At 47.6% G+C, this 25,192-nt stretch overlaps 1 protein-coding gene across 2 annotated transcripts in view; it reads left to right on the forward strand.

Annotated features, from left to right (window-relative positions):
* mdga2a (MAM domain containing glycosylphosphatidylinositol anchor 2a) overlaps positions 1-21,880 on the forward strand; it is a 1,293,828-nt gene extending 1,271,948 nt beyond the window's left edge. For both annotated transcript variants that reach the window (XM_072491028.1, XM_072491020.1), the window contains 2 exons: positions 6,950-7,055; positions 19,969-21,880. In XM_072491028.1, coding sequence (XP_072347129.1) covers positions 6,950-7,055; positions 19,969-20,060 — 198 coding nt within the window. In that variant the 3' untranslated portion in view covers positions 20,061-21,880. The remainder of the gene's footprint in view (positions 1-6,949; positions 7,056-19,968) is intronic.
* The last annotated feature ends 3,312 nt before the right edge of the window (positions 21,881-25,192 follow it).

Below are 25,192 nucleotides of genomic sequence, written 5' to 3' on the forward strand. Positions count from 1 at the left end.
GTCATCATCCTGGGTTACTATTGACCAGAAACTGAACTGGGACCAGCCATATAAATACAAAAGGTACAAGAGTTAGGAGCGTGATTGAGTACTCTCCACTTGACTGGATGACTGCAGCTCCAACAACACTCAAGAAGCTCGACACCATCCAGGGCAAAGCAGCCCACTGGACTGGCACCCCTTTCACAAACATTCACTCCCTCCACCACCTCCGATGAACAGTAGCCGTGTATGCCACCTTCAAGATGCACAGCAAGAACTCACCAAGGCTGCTGAGACAGCACCTTCCAAACTCACGATCATTACCATCTGGAAGGAAAAAGGCAGAAGATATGGGCACGCCACCACCAGGATGTTCCCCTCCAAGCCACTCACCATTCTAACTTGGAAATATATTGCCGTTCCTTCACTGTTACTGGGTCAAGATCCTGGAATTCAGCCCTTAACAGCACTGTGGGTGTACCCACATCATAGGGACTAAAGTGGTTCAAGGAAGCAGCTCACTACCACCTGCTGAAAGGCAATTTGGAATGGACAATAAAAGCCAGTGACACCCACATTCCTAAAAGGAATTTTTAAAAAAATAATTCCAGCCACCCCGCTCTTGTTAGGTCCAGTGGAAATTGTACCTGCTACAGTCTCTGAGAATGTAAAGATAAAAAATAATTGAATCCAAAGGGCAAAAATTACATTCTCACTTCACCCCATTTGATGCTTGTAGGGAAGAGAGAAGTTTGCTCAATTTAATTATCTGCCTAAAAAGGGCCTGCACCCCCCCCCCCCTCCGATGGAAGCAGCGGCCCATTTAATTGCCTTTTACTTTGGCGGGACCTTAATATCTTACTGGGAGAGGCTGTAAAATCCTGGCCTATGACACCATAACCTGGAACCTGCTGAAGCCTTGAATGAAAGCTCCTCTGAAAAGACTTGAGTGTAAGTGGATGGTTTTGTTCCATTGTCAGAGCAAGGTTGAAAGGTGTTCCAGGATAAAATGTTTTCCACCGCAGTGCAATTCTGTGATAGTAATTGTCATCCTTACTTCACTCAGGCTTTGCACTGTCATTTGTTTCCTCAGAAGATTAGTTTCTTTTGTAAATGGTGGTTTTCATTCTCGAGAGAAACCCGAGCCTTCTAGAGTCCAGACTACTAAATTAAACTATTATGTGCTTTAGACTTACAGTCCACTGGGCTTAGACTAAATCTGCCAGAACAAAATTTAGCGATGACCTTTGGCATCATTTTCTTCACACTTGTCCATGACATCGTAACTGCTTTTCAGACCCAAGGCACTCAATTAATAAATGATTCTGCAGAATGCTTTTTGGGAGTCATTCAAAAGCACATTAGTTCTATGTCGTTGTTTCAGAGATGAAACCAGAAAAACTACTTACTACCGAACCATTCACAGCGCATCAGAAAACAACTGAACTTTAATCATTTGAGAGAGTGTTCTTGTTCTTTTCTGTTATTATATTTCAGGAATTTACCTTGGGCACCAATCACTGATTGACACAGGTTAAAAAAAGTCTTTCTGGCTCCACTGATGCGAATCTGCTACTGAGACACAACTCGGTTTTATCTTGCTATGCTGATCTCAGCTAGAATATCATTGAGCTTTTTACAGCTGTTCTCAGTGTCCAGCACTGGAGATGTGGAAGAAAATTAACCACTGATGATGCTTCAGTTCACTCTGCTGGGAAAGTGTGTTTAGTTGATAGCTCGTGAGGATAGGATTAGGCTCAGGTCTGCTGCATCCCTTGGTGAACAACCAACTAATGTTCCCTGCCTCTGAAGTGTTCAATAAAGAATAACCACTTGGATTGCCAGAGAGTTATCACAACCCATGAAGTAGCACACATCACTTTACCAAAGGTAGAATACGGAATTTAAATGATCTTGCCAGTGATACCACAGCACAGAATTGGTCCAAGGGTCAGGTATGACGCAATTGCCTCAGTGTCCTGACATTCAGAGCAACAAAACCCATTACTGAGCCAAAGACAATGTACTGGCTCTTCTAGGAATGAAGAGCACATCCATCCAAAGCAGCCAGCATCAGGAAAAACATTTAACCAACGGGTATCAAGATTATATCGTCATCCCTATAATAGACTTCCTCATTGCATGCAGTGCAAACCTGTCCCACTGCCTCTAGCCCCATTGTCGGTCAATCCTCGGCCGCAGGCCCCATCCCATCGCATTGCAGGCCCATCTCCCGCCCCATTGCTGACCCATCCCCCACCCATTGCAGGCCCATCGCAGATCCATCCCTGTCACATGCCCTGCCCACTGCAGATATATTTTCTTTTTATCATGTACAGGATGTGGGCGTCGCTGGCTAGGCCAGCATTTATTGCCCAACCCTAGTTGCACTTCAGAAGGTGGTGGTGAGCTGCCTTCTTGAACCGCTGCAGTCCCAGAGGTGTAGGTACACCTGAGGTGGACTGCCCCACCCTACCATGCAGAAGGAAAAAGCCATTGTTGTCCAACAACAGAAGCGAGATACTAGATTTTAAGCTGGTATCATTAAATTTGGAAATCGGCACCTGGCTATCCTTCATGTGACCCTTTGAGAAATGGGAATAGAGCTACTGCTTTCATCCCCAACCCCAATTTTACCATTAATTTTGATGTTGTACAACAGTAGGACTCAAATACTCAAAGAACCACAGGTAACAATGGGAATAGTCAGCACTGGACCAAAATAGAATCTATCATATAAATTAAATCTTACAGCCATTAACAAAAAAGATAAGAAACAATTAAGGGACGAGACCAATTCAACAACAGTTGTTGTTGAATGGGATGCCGAGTGGGAATAATTAAATTTTGCGAGGTTTTACACTTTCTGCCAGTCTGGGCTTACTGGTAGTACTCTCACACTCCAGATACTTGGACGCATAGTCGAGGCTTCCACTTCGGTGGAATACTGGGGGAATACGGTATTGTCTGGTGTGCCAACTTTCAAAAGTAATATCAAACCTAATTCCTACCGACTCACTGAACTTGGTGTAAAATATACCACCACTATTTGAAGAAGAACAGGGAGCTTCTGCCATCACCATGGCAAATACTGCATAGAAAGCATAGAAACATGGAAAATAGGACCATGTTGAGGCCAATGGGCCCTTCAAGCCTGCTCCATCATTCATTATGATCATGGTTGATAATCCAACTCAATAGACTAATCCCACTTTCCCCCATATCCTTTGATCCCTTCCGCCTAAGTGCTATATCTAACTGCTTCTTGAATATATACAATGTTTTGGCCTCAACTACTTCCTATGATAACTAATTCCACAGGCTCACCACTCTCTGGGTGAAGAAATGTCTCCTCATCTCTGTCCTAAATGGTCTACCCCGTATCCTCAGACTGTGAACCCTGGTTCTGGACACGCCCATCGTCGGGAACATCCTTACTGCATCCACCTGTCTCGTCCTGTTACAATGTTATAGGCTCCCATGAGGTTCCCCCTCATTCTTCTGAATTCCAGCGAATACAATCCTAACCGATTCAATCTCTCTTCACATGTCAGTCCCACCATCGCAAGAATCCATTTGGTAAACCTTCGCTGCACTCCCTCTTGAGCAAGAACATCCTTCCTCAGATAAGGAGACCAAAGCTGCACACAGTGTTCCTGGTGTGGTCTCACCAAAGCCCTGTATAATTGCAGCAAGACATCCCTGCTCCTGCACTCTAATCCTCTCGCACTGAAGGCCAACATAGAATTTGCCGTCTTTACCGCAGGCTGTACCTGAATGCTTACCTTCAGTGACTGGTGTACATGGACACCCAGGTCTCGTTGCACATCCCCCTCTCCTAATTATGGCCATTCAGATAATAGTTTGCCTTCTCATTTTTGTGCCAGTGGATAACCTCACATTTCTCCAAATTATACTTAATCTGTCATTCATTTGCCCACTCACTCAACCTGTCCAAATCACACTGAATATTGATTCCTAAACCACCAAAAATCAAGGATCATGTCATTATCTGATTGCTTTTTGTGCAAATTTGCTATGTGCAGATTGGTTGCCACATTTCCTACATTACAACAGTTACTACGTTTAATAATAATAAGAAGAAGAATCGTTTAATGTCACGATTAGACGTCAATGAAGTTACTGTGAAAAGCCCCTAGTCGCCACATTCTGGCGCCTGTTCGGGGAGGCCGGTATGGGAATGCATTGTGATCTATAGTTAGTTAAAATGTAATTAACGCACTATATAACTTATATCATAGAATTTACAGGCAGAAGGAGGCCATTTGGCCCATCGAGTCTGCACCAGCTCTTGGAAAGAGCACCCTATCCAAGGTCAACACCTCCACCCTATCCCCATAACCCAGTAACCCCACCCAACACTAAGGGCAATTTTGGACACTCAGGGCAATTGATCATGGCCAATCCACCTAACCTGCACATCTTTGGACTGTGGGAGGAAACCGGAGCACCCGGAGGAAACCCACGCACACACGGGGAGGATGTGCAGACTCCACACAGACAGTGACCCAAGCCGGAATCGAACCTGGGACCCTGGAGCTGTGAAGCGATTGTGCTATCCATAACGCTACCGTGCTGCCCTGTGGACTCCAGAGCCAGAGCAATGTGGTTGACTCTTAAATGCCTTCAGGGATGGGTAATAAATGCTGGCCCAGCCAGCGACATCCACATCCCATGAATGAATTCAAAACAAACTGCATTCTCCATGTGTCAGAGGAAGGGGGATTATATTTGCTGCTTGCATAGCATCATCTGAGGCATCCCTGAATTTGTGTGGCAGTGTTGTAAATAAATGTGGCAGCACTATTGCATCTAGTGGGTCATTGAAGGAGGTTTGCAGCTCAAAACCTAAAGGTTGCGATCATTATGCTTCACTGTGGTGTATGCATAAGCTGATGGTGTCAGAGCAACAACTTCGATTGAATAGTACATTTGACATGAGTTATTGATATTGTGCTTTTGAATTAACACTTTCAATGAAAGGGTCCCGTTTTCCAGGGTGCCAAGACTATTTCAGATTTAACATTGTAGGAACCATTCACTCTCATTCCGACTGCATCCATTTGAATTCAGTAAGGAATATTGCCAAATCAGGCTGGAATACACCAATCTGGTCTGAGAGGTTGTCAGTTTTGACTGAAAGCTGACGCTGGGGAGAGAGATTGCAAACTAAAAAAGACGTAAATGCCAAAAGCCAGTGTAGCTTTTAGGAACGGAACTGATCAGGTAGTCAGCCAATGAAGTGGTTCAGAAAGGTTGAGACTCCAGGCTGAGGCGAATGCTGCCCTGGTCTAGAGGCAACATGCAAAATGCTTATTCTTCTTTAATGAAGTATCTGGAGGCAGTTAGCATTACTTGTTTTTTAAAAAAGTTTGTATCATTACATGAAATAAATTGTTGTAATTTATCTCAGCCATCCGGTGTGTTTTAACTCCCTGTAGAATATGCAGTTTATTTGAAACAAGCTTTGTCCCATCCCTGTTGGCTTAGTCTACCTTCAGACAGATTGAACAAGTGCAATGCGCACAGCATGTGGAGAGGCAATCCAGCTCGCAAGGGGTTTTTGCACTCTGGGATCCCATTGCCTTATAAATAACACAGGCTGGTGTGAATCAGTTGATGGAATTCACAGCATGGCGGGAGGGGGCAGAATCTGAATTCAATAAAAATCTGGAAATAAAAGTCCAACAATGAACCATGAAACTATTGTCCATTGTTGTCAAAAGCCATCTGGTTTACTAATGTTCTTTATGGATGGAAATATGCCATCCTTACCTGGTCTGAACTAGATCCCCCATAATGTTGACTCTTGCTTGCCCTCTGAAGTGGCATCGCAAGCCACTCAGTTGTAGCAAACTGCTTAAAAAGTCAATAAAAAGGAAAAAAACCAGCTGGACCACTAAGTATGGATCTAGGCAACGGAAATGACAGCAGAAAACCCAGCCCTGTCAACCCTGCAAAAGTCCTCCCAAAATGGAGGGAGCTGTTTCACTGAATAGACAGCCAGCAGCTTGACATAGTCATACTCACGGAATCGTACCTTACAGGCAATGCCTCAGGACAGACCCAGCAGTGGTGATGGCACAGTGGTATACAGCCAGGAGGGCGTTGTCCCGGGAGTCCTCAATGTCAACTCCGGCCCCGATGAAGTCTCATGGCATCGGAGCAAGGCAACCCCTCCCCCGAGCTGATGAATCAGTATTCCCCCATGTTGAACACCACTTGGAGGAAGCACTGAGGATGGTGAGAGCACGCAATATACTCTGGTTGGGGGAATAAGGAATAAACCGAGTGCCTAGTTTGGGAAAACCCGGGGCGGTATTTTCTGGCTATTCCCACTGGCAGGATCTTCTGGTCTTGCCAAAGGCATCCCCCGCAGAGGAAAGTTCCCTGGTGACTGCTTGGACAAAACGTCGTAGACATCGGCGGGACCAGAAGATCCCACCGGCGGCCAATGGCGAACCGCCTCAATTGCCAGAAAACACACCACGGTGGGTTGGAAAGTCTCAGCCTTGGTATTGCTTGGTTCTGAAAGGGATCACGTGCTATTTTTAATTACTGTCATTGCTCACTTCAACGTGGATTTACAGAGTATATATTGAATGCATACTTTGCTCCCCAGTGGAGAGATGTGCTCACATCAGTGCAAGTCGGACAATCAGAATAAGAGTTGTATTCCTAACTCTGGAGCATGGCTCCTGCGAAGGCAACTTCTCGCTCAGAGAATGGGATCACAAAATCACCCCTTACACCAAAAATAGGACTAAAATATGAGGGATGATGATGAGAGGGCAATGATTTCCGAAGATAACTCGAAGATTTAAAGATCAACTGAATGGGACATTAAACTCTGTCTTGAATGCTCTCTTTAATCTGTTCATCAGAACATTCTATTCATTAATGCTTATCCATTGCAGTACTCAGTTTTCTGTTTGTTGTTGTACAGCTGATATTTGAAGGCATTCGGGGGCCCAGTATAGAAGGGGACATCGCAATCGATGATGTAACTGTAACAGAAGGCAAGTGCAGGAAAATAGACCAGCCTCTCAACAGTAAGTAAAATGTTTGAAAATGAAATCTGCACATTAATATCTACAAAACAAAGATTAGTCATAGAGTTTTACAGCACAGAAAGGGGTCCTTTGGCCCATCGTGTCTGTACCGACCGTCAAGCACCTGTCGGCATGCTGGCACAGTGGTTAGCACTGCTTCCTCACAGCACAAGGGACCCAGGTTCAATTCTGACCTCGGGTGACCGTGTGGAGTTTGTAAGTTCTCCCCGTGTCTGCGTGGGCTTCCTCTGGGTGCTGCACTGTCCTCCCACAGTACCAAAGATGTGGAGATTAGGTGGATTGCCCATTCTAAATTGCCCCTTAGTGTCCAAAAGTAAAGGTGTGGTTACTGGGGGGATAGGGTGGGGCGTGGGCCTAGGTAGGGTGCTCTTTCAGAGCCGAAAGAGCTTGATGGGCCGATAGATTTCCTTTTGCACTGTAGGAATTCTATGATTCTTTGATTCTATTCTAATCCCATTTTCCAACACTTGGTCCGTAGCCTTGTATACCATGCCATTGCAAGTGCTCATCTAAATGCTTCTTAAATGTGGTGAAGGTACCCCCCTTTACCACCCTTTTAGGCAGTGAGTTCCAGATTCCCACCACCTCTGACTGCAAAGGTTTTTCCTCAAATTCACTATTAACCTCCTGCCCCTTACCTCAAATCTATGCCCCTCATTATTGACCCCTCTACTCAGGGGAGAAGTTTCTTCCTATCCACCCTAGCTATATCCCTCATACTTTTGTACACCTCAATCAGGTCCCCCCTCAGCCTTCTTTGCTTCAAGGAGAACAACCGCAGCCTAGCCAGCCTCTCTTCATAGCTGAAACACCCCAGCCCAGGCAACATCCTGCTGCATCTTCTTTGCACCCTTTCTAGTGCAATCACACCCTTTCTAAAGTGTGGCGACCAGAATTGAGCACAGTACTCCAGCTGTGGCCGAACCAGCATTTAATACAGCTCCATTATAACCCCTCTGCTCTAATATTTTATGCCTCAGCTAATAAAGGCAAGTATCCATATGCCTTCTTAACCACCTTATCTATCTATCCCGCTGCCTTCAAGAATCTTTGGACATGCAAACCAAGGTCCCTCTGGTTCTCTGTACTTCCTGGTGTCCTACCATTCATTGTGTATTCCTTTGCCTTGTTAGTCCTCCAAAAATGCATCACCTCACACTTTTCAGGGTTTAATTCCATTTGCTACTGTTCTGCCCATCTGACCAGCCTGTTTATATCGTCCTGTAATCTAAGGCTTTCCTCCTCGCTATTTACCACACCACCAATTTTTGTGTCATCTGCGAACTTACTAATCACACCACCCACATTCACACCTAGATAACTACAAACAACAAGGGACCCAGCACTGATCGCTGGACACAGGCTTCCCGTCGCAAAGACAACCTTCGATCATTACCCTCTGCTTCCGGCCACAAAGCCAAGTTTGCATCTAAGTTGCCAAATTTCCCTGGATCCCTGGGCTCTTACCTTTTTGACCAGTCTCCCATGCAGGTCAGCAGATGAGCAAGTGTGCAATAAAGCAACTAGATGAACACCTTTCAATATATAGGGCATTTATTCAAACACTAAATATTGTAATTCAATTATCTTTACATACAAATAAAAGAAAAATACTCCAAATGCTGGAGATCGGAAATAAATACAGAAAGTGCGAGAAAAACGCAACAGCATCTGTGGAGAGAGAAGCAGAGTTAACGTTTCGAGTCCAATGTAACTCCTCTTCAGAACAGTCCATGTTTGGTGCAGACCTGATATCTTTTGAAGGCAAGGTATTCCAATGAAGACTCCTAGGGAGCTCAAAATGTTAACTCTCCCTCCGCAGATTCATTTTTACTTAGAAAGGAGAAACATTGGTGTTTTTCCACACGATTGCTCTGGAATTTAACCTCCGAGCTCCAGGGCAGTGTAACTGGGTGGGGGGTTGCCTCAAAGATGAGCGAGGAAACTCCCCCAGATGTTTCCAGGTAAGGATTGCATGGCAAATTCCCAGAAAGTGCAAACGTCCGATGGGCAATTGCCCTGCACTGGGAGTTATCCAAAAACATGAATTAAATCGCAAACTTTGGATGGTTCAATTTGTCTCGCATCAATAGTTATCCAAAAAAATAGAAAATTAATATTAAACCTTCTGGGTAACTATTGTACACATCTACAACGGTTACTCCCCCAAAACCCTGAAGCAGCAGAGAGCTCTTCTCCTCCCGTCCCACACTGCCCGAGGCACTCCATGGAAGTTCAGGCCCCCAGCTACCAATACCATGCACTCTGAAAGATTTGTCACATGTGAAAGTATAACGATATTTATCAATATAAATACAAAGCAAGATTGTTACATATTCAATGCAGGCGTGGTATGTTTTGAAGTCAAGGTGGTCTAAAGACAGTCTTGAAATTGGACTCAAAAGTGTTAACTCGGTTTCTCTCTCCACACATACTGCCAGACCTGCTCAGTTTTTCCAGCACTTCATGTTTTTATCTTCATCCACAATTTTTAATTTGTTTTTAAAAAGACATATGCAAATGGCTACAAAATAAATTTTGTTGCGGAATTCCACACAGTAAGAGAAACCTTTAGACACAAGAGGAAAATGTTGTCACCTTGTTTCATAATGGCTTAGGATTTACTCCGCTCTGTCATTTGACCACTTTTAAATCTTATTTTTAGCATGTCTCCCCAAGCTCCACATGGGGATGAAATTTAATTTCAGAGGAGCATAATATTGGTGGTAGTATTGATTCAACCATTTTAAAACTTTGTTTTTCTTCCCTTTAAGTTAATGAAGATAAAAATTAAACCAGATATAAATGGGCGAAGATTCGCTACTTTATTCCATACAGCAAAGTCAACATCTATTGCTCTGTCTCCTGTTGCTCTCCATTGCAGATAATACTAATAATGCACTGGGATAAGGAATTCACTTGCGCGCCATATATACTCGGACACTCAAATTTGCAAGAATAGCCCAGAAGCTGAGTTTGTAGAATGTTTTTATGACAATTTATTGGAGCATTAGATAGAGGAACCAGGAACCAACTAGGAGTAAAGTTATCTTTGATCTAGTATTGTGTAATGAAGCAGGGTTATTAATAATGTCATCGGAAAAGATCCATTGGGAAATAGTGATCATAATCTCATTGAATTCATGTTAAGTTTGAAAGTGACATATTCCAATCACAAACAAAAATCTTAAAACTAAATCAATTACATGGTTTCAGAGGGGAGAATGGCTGAGGTTAATTGGGTAACCAAACAAAAAGGTATGGAGGGAAATGAACAGTGGGAAAGATTTAAGAAAACAATTCAAAATGTTCAACAAAAATACATTCCATTGAAAAACAAAAACTCAGCAAGAAAGACCCATCCGTGGCTCACTCAGGAAGTTCAGGATGGTATTAGATTAAAAGAAGAGGCGTACAATGTTGAAAAAAAAGTAGCAAGTCTGAGGATTGAGAGTGTTTTCGAAACCAGCAGGGGGGGGGCACCATAAAATTGATAAAAAGGGAAAATATTGAATGAGTAAATTAGCCAGGAATATAAAAACAGATTGTATGTGGTTTTATAAGTATACAAAATGGAAGGAAGTAACTATAGTAAACATTGGTCTATTAGAAGCAGAGAACTGAGAATTTTTCATGGGGAATGAGAAAATGGCAGAGACATTGAACAAATGTGTGTGTTTTCACAGAACAATATATAAGTTCCATGTCAGAAATAGTTGATAACCTAGGGGCGAAAGAATGATGAAATTAGGGAAATTAATGTCAGAAGAGATAAGGGGAGGGAATTTCCAGCTCTTCCCAATGGTGGGAACTTCTGGTCCTGCCAGAGACTACCCCCCCCCCCCGCCCTCTCCTCACCCCCAACCATGGCGGGGTTCCCAGTGGTGGGATGGGTGAGCCATGCAAAATTCCATAGACATCAGCGGGTCTGGAAGATCCTGCCGAACACCAACAGCAAGCCGCCTCCGCAGCCAGAAATCACACGGCGGGGGGGGATCAATCATGCCCGATATGTTAGAGATACTCCAGAGACTAAAATTTAACAAATCCCAAGGAGCTGATGGTAGACACCCTAAGGTTCAAAAGAGATAGCTGCAGAGGTAGCGCATGTGTTAGCTATGATTTCCCAAAATTCCTTTGATTCAGGAATGGCCCCACTAGATTTGAAGTTGTCAAATGTTGCACCAATTTCAGGAAAAGACAGAGAGAGAAAACTGTGAACTGCAGTCCTTTTTGCCTAATATCAGTTGTTGGGGAAAATGTTGGAATCTATTCAGATTTCAGACAGATCGAGCAACTCAAAAGTGGCATTCATGAGGTACTTGTGGGCCATCTGCAGCATCAGAACGGTACTCAACCGCAATCTGTAACCTCATGGCCCAGAATATCCCCAACTCTACCATTATCATCAAACTGGGGGGATCAACACTGATTCGGTGAAGTGTGCAGGAGGGCATGCCAGGAGCAGCACCGAGCATACCTAAAAGTAAGGTGCCCAAAAGTAAGCTACAACACAGGACGACTTGCAGGCCAAAGAGTGAAAGCAGCATGCAACAGACAGAGCAATGCGATCTCACAACCAATGGATCAGATCCAAGCTCTGCAATCCTGCCACATCCATTTGAGAATGCTAGTGGACAATTAAACAACTAACTGGAGGAGGAGATACAGATTTGGATCCCATCCAGCGAGGGCGGGATCCATATTGCTTTGGGCAGGGCGAGTCAGGTAACTCAGGATCGGCGTGGAGCCGATTTAGGACTCTTGCGCGATTCACCCGTGGCGCCCGGATCTACGCTGAATTGCGCCCATGTATTCTGTGCAGTTCAGGTGGAGTGCTGCAGTGTCAGTGGTGCCATATTTCAGATGTGAGGTTGGGCTGGCAGCAGGTTAGCTGTTCATTATGATGTAAAAAATCCTCGAGCATTCTTTCTGAAGAAGGTGAAGCAGTTTCCCCAGTGCTCAGGGCCGACAATCATTCCTCAATCAACACTGGCAAAGTAGATTATTTAATTTTTCATTCATTTTCTGATGGAGGCTTTACCATACATGGAATAACTCCCACATTTCTTTCAGAAGCTTTTTAATGCTTAAAAAATATTTTATTGACCGGAAATACGTGAGGCATTGCAAGGGTGTGAATGTTCTCATATACACACAAGCCTTTCTTGATTTTCAAAGTGGGGGCTCCAGGTAGACACTGAAAGCGTGTAACCCTGCCATTCAAATGCCCAGGGATGTATCGTGGTTTCAGTCTTCACATCAAAACGTTTTTCATTGCTCTGACCATGTTGAATTTAACAGTGGTCTCAGTATGTTTAGAAAAAAATTCAAGATAAGTATGCCATCTAATAATTTAGAAATTGCAACCTGGTTAAAATTAATTATATTCACCTTCCAATAATTGACATAATTACAGCTTTCAATTTAACAATGTTAAAACTTTACTGTCTGTTAAATTCAGTTATTATATCTGACTGCAATCATTCATGACTGGCAGTACTTCATAACCAGCGGGTTGTTAGCTACAAGGCATTCGGTGAACTTTGTACCAGACTGACTTTAATGCCCACATCTCCTTTCTATTCTAAGTCACATATTTTTAGAATACTATAAAGGAAAACAACAAAAAAACATGAAATCATGGTGTTACTCTGGATTATAATCTAGCACAGACTGGGGAAAGAGGAGAGAAGCCATGGGCGCGATTCGCTGGAAAGATATCTAAATCTGGTAGCGAGTGGGAACGACCGCAAACTTTCTGGAGGTCGGCAACGCTGTTCAACATTAATTGGTCAGCTTAACGAGGCCCCAAGATCTTCTTGCCGGAAATGAAAGCTTGCCAGCTCATTCATCAGGACCACACTCGCCAGCCCCCGCTAACAAGGCTGAGCAGCACTTGCACAGCTAACCACACTCAGCTCGCAGCCATGGCGCCGAGAAGACCAACCCCAAGATTTGGGATGCAGTCCTGGGGAAGCTCCTCGATGCGGCCGAGGCCAGGAGGGATGGGCTGTTCCCCCGAGGGTCGCGGAGAGTGAACCACAGGGCAGCCAGTGCTACCTGGGACGAGGTGGCGCAGCAGTAAGCTCGGGGAGTATGACCAGGAGACACTGCCCTCCAGTGTCAGAAGAAGGTCAATGACCTACACCAGGCAGCACAGATGAGTTGACGCCAATGCACTGCACCCCCCCCCAAGCGGCTTTTCTGCCCCCACGTGAGCATCCACCCCCCCCCAACCCTCCCTTCACCCCCGTTGCCTTTCAACCCACCCCCCAAGCCTCCCCTCCCACCATTTGTGAACCAAGTGTGCGGCTAACGATACCCTCTCTGTGTCTCTGCAGGAGAAGTTCTCCCACAATCGTTGGGAGAGGGCCCACTCTGGCGGAGGCGCACAGGACTAACGGATCCTCACCACCTTTGAGGGACGGGCCCTGGAAGTGATGGATGTGGCCCAGGACAGAGCAGTCACCAGTGCAGAGGTTGGCGGAAGCCGCAGAGGTGAGGATCCACTGAGCCCCACCTGGAGGACCTGTCAAACGTTAGTTGTTATTGCCTTATTGACTGACCCACCGCTCCCACTGACCACATGTCCATTCTCCCGCAGTTCCTCCAGCCAATGGTCCAGCCTATCCCAGGTGGCCGCCTCTTCTGCTTCCCAGGAGAACACGTCGGAGGAGAACTTTGAGGATGGCACAATCAGCGTGTCACAGCTGTTATTCCCAATGTCCACCAGCTCAGAGACACACACCTCGTTGGGAACTGTTGTGATCGGGCTTCTGGGGCACAATCTGGTGAGCACCACACAGCTGCTGATGCACATCAGGTGTAGGCAGGAACCCCAGGCAAGACAGCAGTTGGAGGTCTGCTGAATCCCAGGATCCAGATGGGTCCCATCCTGAGGCTGAGTCTCTGGTACAGGGTTACCCGGGTTACCCGGAACTGATGGAGATGATAGGGTGCGGTCAGGACATTCAGAGGGAGATGTAAGCATCACTCCAGCAGGTTCTAAGCCGCTTGGAGGTGTCCCAGAGGCAGGGGATGTCGCCGGCAATGCTCAACACCGAGGCCAATATTGCTAGAGTGGCGACCACAGTGCACGATGTCGGTCCAGGGAGTCGTGCAGTCGGTGACGGCCATGGCTGAGGGTCACGGCAGAATGTCCGACTCTATGGGGGATCTGATCCAGCACCAAGCTGACCTTGATGAGGTTCTGTGGGACATGTCCCGCTCTCAGATGGAAATGTCTGAGGCGCTGCGGATCTTGGGCGTAATTCTCCCCAAACGGCGCGATGTCCGCCAACTGGCGCCCAAAACAGCGCCAATCAGACGGGCATCGCACCGCCCCAAAGGTGCGGAATGCTCCGCATCTTTGGGGGCCGAGCCCCAACATTGAGGGGCTAGGCCGGCGCTGGAGGGATTTCCGCCCCGCCAGCTGGCGGATACGGTGTTTGTTGCCCCGCCAGCTGGCGCGGAAATGACATGTCGGGGCGGCGCATGCGCGGGATCGTCAGCGGCCGCTGACAGTTTCCCGCGCATGCGCAGTGGAGAGAGTCTCTTCCGCCTCCGCCATGGTGGAGACCGTGGCGGAGGCGGAAGGGAAAGAGTGCCCCCACGGCACAGGCCCGCCTGCGGATCGGTGGGCCCCGATCGCGGGCCAGGCCACCGTGAGGGCACCCCCCGGGGGCAGATCGCCCCGCCCCCCCCCCCCCTCCCCCCCAGGACCCCGGACCCCGCCCACGCCGCCTTGTCCCGCCGGTAAATAGGTACTTTAATTTACGCCGGCGGGACAGGCAATTTATCGGCGGGAATTCGGCCCGTCCGGGCCGGAGGATCGAGCGGGGGGGCCCACCAACTGGCGCGGCCCAATTCCCATCCCCGCCGAATATCCGGTACCGGAGACTTCGGCAACTGGCGGGGGCGGGATTCACAGCAGCCCCCGGCGATTCTCCAACCCAGCGGGGGGGTCGGAGAATGACGCCCCTTGTCCCAGTCACAGGTGGGCATTGCCGAAGCCCTGCAGAGCACGTCTGGTCACTGAGGAGCAGCACCTCGAGCTGCTCCACAATGTAATAAAATCATGGATGATCCCCTTGCTTATCAAGAATCTACCTACTTCCGCCTTAAAGATACTCAAATGGTCATTGAGGCAGAGTTCCAAAGGCCCATATCCCGCTGAGGGAAAACATTTTTCCTCATCTGTCTTAAACAGGCAACGCTTAAGTTTTAAACAGTGGCCCCTAGTTCTTGATTCTCCCACAAGAGAAACATTGGGCGGGATTCTCTGATCCTGAGGCTAAGTGTTGACGCCGTTGTAAACGCCGTCACTTTTCCCGACGGCGTCAACATGGCCTCAGGATCAGTGATTCTGACCCCTACAGGGGGCCAGACGGCACTGGTGCGACCCACGCCGCTCCATCTACCAATCCCGGCGGCAGATGGCACCGCGGGTCTGCCGTATGGGCAGTGGGACCGGAGCGATTGCTGCGCATGCGCAGTGGCTCCCTTCTCCGCACCAGCCCCGACGCAACATGGGGTAGGGCTACAGGGGCCGGCACGGAACAAAGGAGGCCCCCAGCCCGAAAGACCGGACCGCCGATCGGTAGGCCCTGATCGCGGGCCAGGCCACAGCGGAGGCCCCCTCTGGGGTCGGACCTCCCTCCCCTCCCCAACATGCCGCCCCCGGATCCATTCACGCCGAGGTCCTGCCGGGTAAGACCAGGTTAGAACGGCGCCGGCGGGACTCGGGGTTTTTTGTCCTGCCACTCAGCCCATCCCGGGCCGAGAATCGCCGGGCACGGCCCCTGACCGTGCCGACGCCAATGGCGCTGATTCTCCGCTCTCCTGAGAATCGCGTCCCGGCGCCGGAGCGGCGTGGCGGCATTAGCGCGGCCCCCTGGGAATTCTCCGACCCGGCGCGGGCTCGGAGAATCCCGCCTATTCTCTTCACTTCTACCCTGTCAAGGCCCCTCAGGATCTTGGGCGGGATTCTCCGTTCCTGAGACTAAGGGCAGGATTCTCCGACCCCCCCGCCAGGCCGGAGAATCGGCGGGGGGCGGCGTGAATCCCGCCCCGCATCCCCGACGCCGGCTGCCGAATGCTCCGCCGCTGGTTTTTTGGTGGGGGCAGGAATCGCGCAGGTCGGGGGTCGTTGGCAGCGCCCCCCCCCGGCGATTCTCCGCTACGCGATGGGCCGAGCGGCCGCCCGTTTTCGGACAGTCCCGCCGGCATAGATTACACAAGGTTTGTACCGGCGGGACCTGGCTCTGCGGATTGCCTGAGGAGTCCTCTGGGGGGGCGCGGGGGGAACTGGCCCTGGGAAGGGGGCCCTCACGGTGGCCTGGCCCGCGATCTGGGCCCACCGATTTGCGGGCGGGCCCGTGCCGTGGGGGCACTCTTTCCCTCCGCGCTGGCCGCGGTAAAGGTCCGCCATGGCCAGCGCGGAGAATAAACCCACTGCGCATGCGCAGAAATCATGGCAGCGGTTCTGGTAACACGCTGGCGCTCCTGCGCATGCGCCAACTCGCACCGGCCGGCGGAGGCCCTTCGGCGGTGGTTGGCGCGGCGCCAATCACACCAGCACCGGCCTAGCCCCCGAAGGTGCGAAGGATTCTGCACCTTCCGGGCGGCTCGATGCCAGAGTGGTTCACGCCGCTCTTTGGCGCCGGTACGGCCCACCTGCCGTATTCCAGCGAATCCCGCCCTAAGTGTTGACGCTAGCGCAGAATTCGTGGACTTCCCTGTGAGCAAAACTGGCGCCGCAGTGACAGTTGAGGGACTAGCGCCGATGCCACGTGGCACACAATCGATTCCAATGAGAACCGGTGCGGGATTCGTCAAATTCGCGATTGACACACAGGATGCTGACAAGCTTCATCCGCATATACGCACTTCACTCCCCATACACACCATCCCAGCCAACAAGATGGCAGCAAGACGTGTGGCCCCAAGATTTACGGACGCCGAAATGAAAACCCACCTGGAGCGGTGTAGGAGTGGCAGGCAACCCTGTAACCCGGCCTGGGAAGCAGGTGGCAGAGGCAGTGAGCGCCACCAGCAGCACCATTCGGACCGGCTTGCAGTGCCGTAATAAACTGCATGACCACCTCAGGGTGAGTACGCAATACTGTGCCCCTCGCACTAAGCCCTGTCCCACGCACCCGTAAAACCCCCCCTGACACCAGGAGGGTGGCCGAACCTTGACCCTGCATCACATGCCAGCAACGGTCACCATGGCTGGGTGCCCTGGCCACTGAGGCCACCAGCTGCCCACCCCATGGGCTGCATGCATCGTCGGTCTCTCCAATACTCCCATCTTCTGATCCCCCCTCACCCAGGAGAAGGCTGCCCATAACTGCCAGGAGAGGGAGAAAACTGGAGGAGGACCACCGGACCTGCGGCCCCTTACCATGGCTGAGCAGAGGGCCCTGAACATGGTCGGCGGCCATGAGGATAGGGAGGTCGCCGGGGTGGAGGTCAGCTGCACGTGAGGAAGTGAGACACCGCTAAGTTGCGACTCCCCATGTCACATGTGTCCCCCCAACACCATCCCCACACCACCCTCTCCCCCACCGCCCCCACTCCCCTCCAGCCCACTGTCTAATCATGCATCTTGTCTTGTGTCTTGCAAGACTTGCTGGTGATGGGGCGGGTTCATTTCATGGAGCCCACCCCTGGCGTGTGCCGACCAGCGATTGTCTTGGATTGCTCCAAGGGGTCATTTTATTCGGACACAATGTAATTAACAGAACAATGACAGAAAGTTCATCTACTCTGCTTTATGAGCAAAGAATAATACAAATAAGAATATAATATAAAAAGAATATAAAGCAAGAATATAACACCCACCTGCTCATTAGGGACCCTGGGGGTCAAGGGATGCTTCGAGATTCGGTTCCTCGTACTAGTCGCGACCTTGGTCCCAGGTGAGGTCCAACGAACATGCAAAAGGGCCTTATATTTATACAGTAACCCCGCCGGGTCGGAGAATCGCCGGGGGCTGGCGTGAATCCCGCCCCCGCTGGTTGCCGAATTCTCCGGCACCGGATATTCGGCGGGGGTGGGAATCGCGCCGCGCCAGTTGGCGGGCCCCGAAAAATTGAGAAGGGTAGCTTTATATGATGAGCATTACAGAGCAACAGTCCTTTTTCAATCGTACTAATGCCACCACCATGTTATGACTCCTCCTAAGCCTTTTTGATGGGCCTCCTGCACTTGGATTAACATGCATTTGACACAATTCCGAATCGTCCGGTACATCATGAATAAAACCGATGAAGCCCATCACGTAGCTTAACTTTATGAAAAATACACTTAAGCAAAGGGAAATTAGCCCTTGAATGCTACTGCATTTCTCTGCATATGTCACCCCAAATATCTGAATGGTACACCAACATTTCGGACCGGTTTTCACTTCATGATGTAATCTGAGCCTTGAGGGTTTAGCTTGAAAGGTAATCTGTTTCAGTTGGTTAATCAGTTGGTTTATACAAGGGTTTTAACTCACTGTGTAATAGTTACTCTCTAATTATACAATAAAAAGTCAACTTTCCACTTACACATCTGGGATAAGCATCCAAATAAAACACCCTGAAGATATGGTCATCTAATTGATTGATATTTGTGGGGCCTTGTTGTGCATGCATTGGCTGCTGTGTTTCCTAGCTTGTAACCGTGAAAGGTAATTTGTTGCATAAATAGCAATTCGGGAACTAGAAATGCAAGTTCTTTCTCTATATTGTTCTATTTTTCTTCCTCCTTCTCTTTCAATTTTCCTTCCTACTTCTTTCCCTCCTTCCTTTCATCTTCCTTCTTTCTCTGCTTCAGTCGTCCATTCGGTCTCTATTTCCTCCCTGCCCTTCTCTGCTTCCCTCTCTCCTTCTTTCCTCCCTTCTCAGCAGTCTTTCTTCCCTTTCTTCTCTCCTTCCTCCACTCTTTCCACCCATCTCTCCGCCCGTCCTTCTTTCCTTCCGTCTCTCTTTCCTTCCTTCTATCCCCAACCCTTCTGACTTTCTCTCCATCCTTTAATCTCTCTTTTTCTTTCTTCTCCACATTCTACAAGGACCGTACCTTGCCTGTGCCAGTCCTAACCATTAGAAAACAGAAGAGAGAAGTCACATAATTAGCTTAAACTGCAGTGCTTTTCCCTTTTGTTGCCAACACAGGAACATTGATAGTGGAACAAAATGAAGTCAATTTTGTTTTTCCTACACAGGCACAAGTGGCACTGCCCAGAAGGAAAAATAACAGTTCAGATCAGTATTCGTATTTCCGCATTTTACTGTTTTTCCCACTGGGTGAGCAAAAACAAAGCTGGGTGTGCTGTGGAAATGGTGTGCAATTCTCCTCACACAACTTTTCTCTCTACATTTTATCGAGATAATCTGCACTATCATAGAATCTCTACAGTGTAGAACGAGGCCATTCGGCCCATTGAATCTGCACCCGCCCTTAGAAAGAGTATCCTGTAACCCAGTAACCCCAACTAACCTTTTGGACACTAAGGGGAAACTTAGCATGGCCAATCGACCTAACCTGCACATCTTTGGACTGTGGGAGGAAACTGGAGGACCTGGTGGAAATATATGCAGACACAGGGGGAAAGTGCAAACTCCACACAGGCAGTCACCTGAGGCCGGAATTGAACCTGGGTCCCTGGCATTGTGAGGCGCAGTGCTAACTACAGTGCCACCGTGCTGCCCCAAAAGGGCAAGATGAAAACCTGCCCAGTGCTGCTAAGCCTATATCTCTAACATATTCCAGGTTTATAAGTGTTTAATAAAATATTCCAGCCACAATCTCTATGACCTCAATGTAATAGTCAGAAGTAGCATTATTTCAAAACAGGTCCTTTTTGAACAAATTTACTAATATGCACTTTTTCTTAATCTAGCTATAAAAACCGGTGGGGAAGCCTCCGTATTAATACATATATGGCTGTTTCCAGTCACTCTTGTCATCGCCATGCTAAGCTATCGAAGGTGACCTTATTATGGCAGAGGCTGTGAAAAGATTCATCAGGCGTTGCACAAGGAATGAGTCTTTACCCATGGACCTTCGAAAATAATTACCAAAGATTCATCAGCTGATTGCAGATTCAAACAGTACATGTGGTGGTGAAAGGCATCATGGGAGGGCGAAGGATGCCAGATTTAAACAAAAACGAACAAAAAAAATTGTATATGTGTAAAGTGGTCAACTCAAGAAAGGAAAGAGCTTTTTGTGTTGCTTTAGAGGGATTTGAAAACATAACTGCATCTAGCTGGACCCTGGAAGCGCTTTAGGAATCTTGTCAAAGCACAAAGATCTGGCTGGTTTTCTTACAGTTGAATGGAGATGCTTGCCACCAGGAGGCATAATGGCTGGCCAACTAAAGGATTTCCCAATGGAAACAGGGTAAAAGAAGTACTGACGATTACTCTCCTTTAGAGTTTGCAGCAAAGCATTAAATAACTGCGGGTCCTTGTCCTCGGCTGTCTACTCTGCTGTGAATACCTGATCTCACAACTGTCTGTAGCAAACGTTTTATTCCTTTCCTGCCTCTTCATTGTTAACTTTGCTGTGCTTTATTACATGTTTGGTGTCTCTGCATGCATTTCTGCCCACTGTATGTGAACTGGGCTCAAATAGTACTGGGCTATATAGGAGTTGCTTGTGGCCACGATAACACAAACAGTCATCTGTCTGACGTGAGGAAACTTAACCACCTTCTGTTCATGACATGCCATAAAACCAAGTGCCTTCAATTTGAAAAATAATTATAGAGAAGAATTGCCTGAATCATTTAAACACAAAACATTTTGCACTGCTAATAATGGAGTGTGTGGAACCTTTTGTATATATGTTGCAGCCGATTCCTACAATTAACAGGCAAGAAAAACAAACAATCACTACATCGTTCCTCCAAGCAGAGAGACTCGGGCTAAAATCGAAGTCTTTGGACAAGGCATTCATTAAAGCTATCAAGGTGGGCGCTGCCTGCGTTCCTACGGAAAATTTGCTTCCAATGAGGCATAAATTGGGAGCATTACTTTGTACAGTTATTGAGTGCAAATGCGAAGACTGAGCAAAGGTCTCTGGAGATGTGCAGAGAGTAACAAACAGATGATGGATGGTACTTATTTACAGTAATCTCCATTCAGATTGAAAAATAGGCAACCTGTGCAGAGGCACGATAGTGACGAGACACACTGTGCTGAATAACCCTGCGATTTTTAAGCTAGCAAGCACGGAGTTTTCTTTGGGATTGAAGTCTTGACTGAAGACTACAAGAAGGCTACACGCCTCTGCCCCATTATCCAAGTCTGTGCCGATCGTTACATCTTATTTTCTTACTTTCATGGGGATGGAAAACATATGTTGCCTTTGGAGCTCCAGAAGAAAGGGACAAAGTCACACTCGGGTCACATGAAGACCTCAGTCAAGTGGTCTCAAATTGTTCTTAACTGTGATCCTCATCCTGCTGGTTTTAAAATTCTGTGATCCTCTTTGTTTAAATTATTTGATCTTTTAAATTAATTCAAAAAATACTTTTTAGTCTAAATATTGCATAATTGTACACTCTGAAATCCCAAGTATTGACAAAAACGAAACTATATGCAAGAATTTGGATTAGAATTATAAACAAAACTGCATTGGAGCATTTGTGTGATTCCTAAGTATTGATATAAAAAGCACAAGATGTTATAAATGGTGATGAGGCTTGAACTTTCATTTTAAATTCCATCTAAAATTTGTCCATATTCAACACAACATGGCTGCAGAGACAATTTTTCATTCATGTTCAATAAACCTCTTTTCAGGTATGGTGTGACTTATTGCATGTCTGATTGCTCGTATGGGAGATTTTAATTGAAACAGAGACTTAATGGGATTCTAACAAGGCCCAGACTTGCAAATTCATGTTAGACCTGCTGAAACCATTTGCTGATTCCCGCAACCCACCCTCAGCTTTGGTATGTTGCATTTGATGTGGATTTCTCCTAATTCTTTCTTAAAAAACATTATTTTGTTGTTCAATGACTTTTCCTTCTTCACACCATCGTCTCATTCATTGTGAAGTGACAGATCTCTTGAAGACTCGAGTCCAGCTGTTCACACGACCCCTCATCTATCCTTCGCATTTGCGGCTTTTGACGGAAAAATTATGTTTAGTTTACCAAATTTGTCAGGTGAGCTGAAGTAATCGTCTCCTCTCTTTTTTTTTTTAGCAATAAGTAGCTTAATAATTTCAGGAAAAAGAAAGCTTCCTTTTATCTTCATGTCACAAATCTGGCTCACTTCAAACATTTTTCTGTCGCTTTTGGAGTAGCAAAAATAAGTGTTTCTTTTTGTCCCCTACCTAGAATTAGCCACAACAGAATTACAAATTTCAAGCAACAGCAGCTGATGACAAATTGATAGCTGGTGCAAATGCAACACATTTCTTTGTACAGTCTTTCTTTTCATTTCCAGCTGGTGTGGGCCAGTGCGAGTAGCCACATTGAAGTTGCAGTTATCACTTTTCTCAGGCCATTTATACACCTATATTAAAAACTGTAAAACTCTACAAGCGTACTGTCTCTTGTTTGGATTTCTGAGTGTTTCCTCCCAATGTCTTAACCATGTGGTCTGAACGCCTGAGGCAGAAAACTGCGGCGAGGAAAGGAATAAAGACTCGAGCGCCCGTTATTACTCAACGTGACTTTGAGTCAGCCCATTTGAAAGAGAGGCTGCAATGTTGCAGGTGCTGTACTGTCTGGAGTGGAAGGTGGGAAAATGTCACAATAAAATGTTGAGCAGAAAGCAACTGAGGCTCGTATCCAGGTAACACCTACAAGTGAGTATCTCCTCTGCCTCATCAACATCATCCCAAAGTGGGTTGAGCTGCAGAGAGGGTTTAAGTTAAGCACTAGTATCGTAAAACTTGACCTGTGATCATCGAAAAAAGCATCTTTATGTTGTACTAAGGCTGTTTCTCCAGGTATAAATGTGCAATGCGTGGGAAAGTCCTACTGATGACAAGAGTGCCCATTTTGACCACTTGAGTAAAGCAGTATTTTTACAGCAAAAATGGCATATCACAGAATCACAGACTATCAACTGTGCTGCCCATCGAGTCTGCACTGGCTCTCTGAAAGAGCATTCTACCTCACCCCACTCCCATGCCTTCTCCCCGTAACCTTACACATTTTCTTTCTTTCCAGATAGCAATCTAATTCCCTTTTGAATACTTCGATTGAACCTTCCTCAACCGCCTTCTCAAGGAGTTTGTTCCAGACCCCATCCACACTCTGGGTGAAAATATTTTTCCTTACATCAGTTACGCTGCTTTAGCCAATTGTTTTGAATCTATACCCTCTAGTTCTTGATGTACTCTTGAGAGGGAACAGTTTCTCACCATTTAGCCTGCCCATTGTTGCTCTGGATCCGTGGAACACATACAGGTCACCAACACTTGAAATAGTGCCACACTATTTTATTGAATCATTAACTGTTTAACATACTCTCACTGTGGGTTAACACGATACTAGCTTTAACTGAAGACCTTTGCCTTGTCCTAACCAGTCGATGCACTCAGCACATGGTGAATGTCTGTGCTGCAGGCTGTGAGCTTTGTCCTACTAACTAACTGCAGCTTGAATGAGCGGGAACTCTGATGCCCCCTGTCTTTATAGTGCGTGTGCTCTCACTGGTGATTGGCTGCGGTGTTGTGTGTGTTGATTGGTCCCACTGTGTGTCCATCAGTGTGTGTCTGCAACATGATGTACTGGTGTATATTATGACATCCCCCCTTAATGTACATGTATGGCAATAAATAGTGTATGGTGAGAATGTCCCTGACTACGTGTGTGAGAAAGACATATTTACAGGACTATGTGCATGAGAACTAAGCTATTTACATGGGAAGGTGCCTGGTGCAGAAAAACAGTATGCAACAAGAGTAACGAGATGAACACAATATACAAACCACGTAAACGATTAAACGGAAGAACAGAACAAATCAGAAAGTCTATAAGTCCACAAAGTTCACAAATTAAGTCTCTGAGGTGGGCGACGAATTCTGGTTGACCGCCTGAAGGGTGGGTCAGGAGCCGCCGGCTGAGGAGCGGGCTGGACTGCGTCAGAGTGAGGAGGATGCAGAGTGACCGGGATCTCTGCATAGTCCGTGGCAGGGTCAGCAGGAGGGTGAGGCGACAGTGGAGGATCACGTAGTGAGCGGGGATCGAGACGAAGGGCACGTCGATTGCGGCGTAGAATGGAGCCATCCGGTAGACGAACCAGGAACGAGCGAGGGGCCACCTGCCGAAGGACCACAGCGGTTGCAGACCAGCCACCATCCGGACTATGGACGCGGACGTTTTCATCTGGAGCCAGAGCAGGGAAATCAGCTGCACGGTTGTCATGAGCCGCCTTGTTCTGTGCACGAGACAGCTGCATCCGTCGAAGAACCGGAACGTGGTCGAGGTCTGGGACATGAATGGACGGCACCGTTGTCCTCAGGGTGCGGCCCATGAGCAACTGGGCTGGCGACAGGCCAGTGGACAGTCGGGCGGAGCGATAGGCCAGCAAGGCGAGGTAGAAATCGGACCTAGCATCGGCAGCCTTGCAGAGGAGCCGTTTGACTATATGGACGCCCTTCTCCGATTTGCCATTGGATTGGGAGTACAGGGGACTGGATGTCACATGTGCAAAATTGTACCTCCTGGCAAAGTTGGACCATTCCTGGCTGACGAAGCAGGGGCCATTGTCCAACATAACCATGAGTGAGATGCCGTGTCGAGCAAAGGTGTCCTTACAGGCACGGATGACTGCAGACGATGTGATATCGTGCAACCATATCACCTCCGGGTAATTTGAAAAGTAGTCCACGATCAGGACATAGTCTCTACCCAGCGCGTGGAACAGGTCGATGCCCACCTTGGTCCAAGGTGACGTGACCAACTCATGGGGCTGCAGGGTCTCACATGGTTGGGCCGGCTGGAAGCGCTGACAAGTGGGGCAGTTGAGCACTGTGTTGGCTATGTCCTCATTAATGCCGGGCCAGTCGGCAGCACTTTTCCACGCCAAGGTGGCCCTCGTGTAGCTGTTCCAGGACGAGCAAGCGCATGCTATGCGGGATGACAATTCGGTCCAGT

Source organism: Scyliorhinus torazame, chromosome 2 (assembly GCF_047496885.1).
Source record: "Scyliorhinus torazame isolate Kashiwa2021f chromosome 2, sScyTor2.1, whole genome shotgun sequence".
In the NCBI taxonomy this organism is placed as follows: Eukaryota; Metazoa; Chordata; class Chondrichthyes; order Carcharhiniformes; family Scyliorhinidae; genus Scyliorhinus; species Scyliorhinus torazame.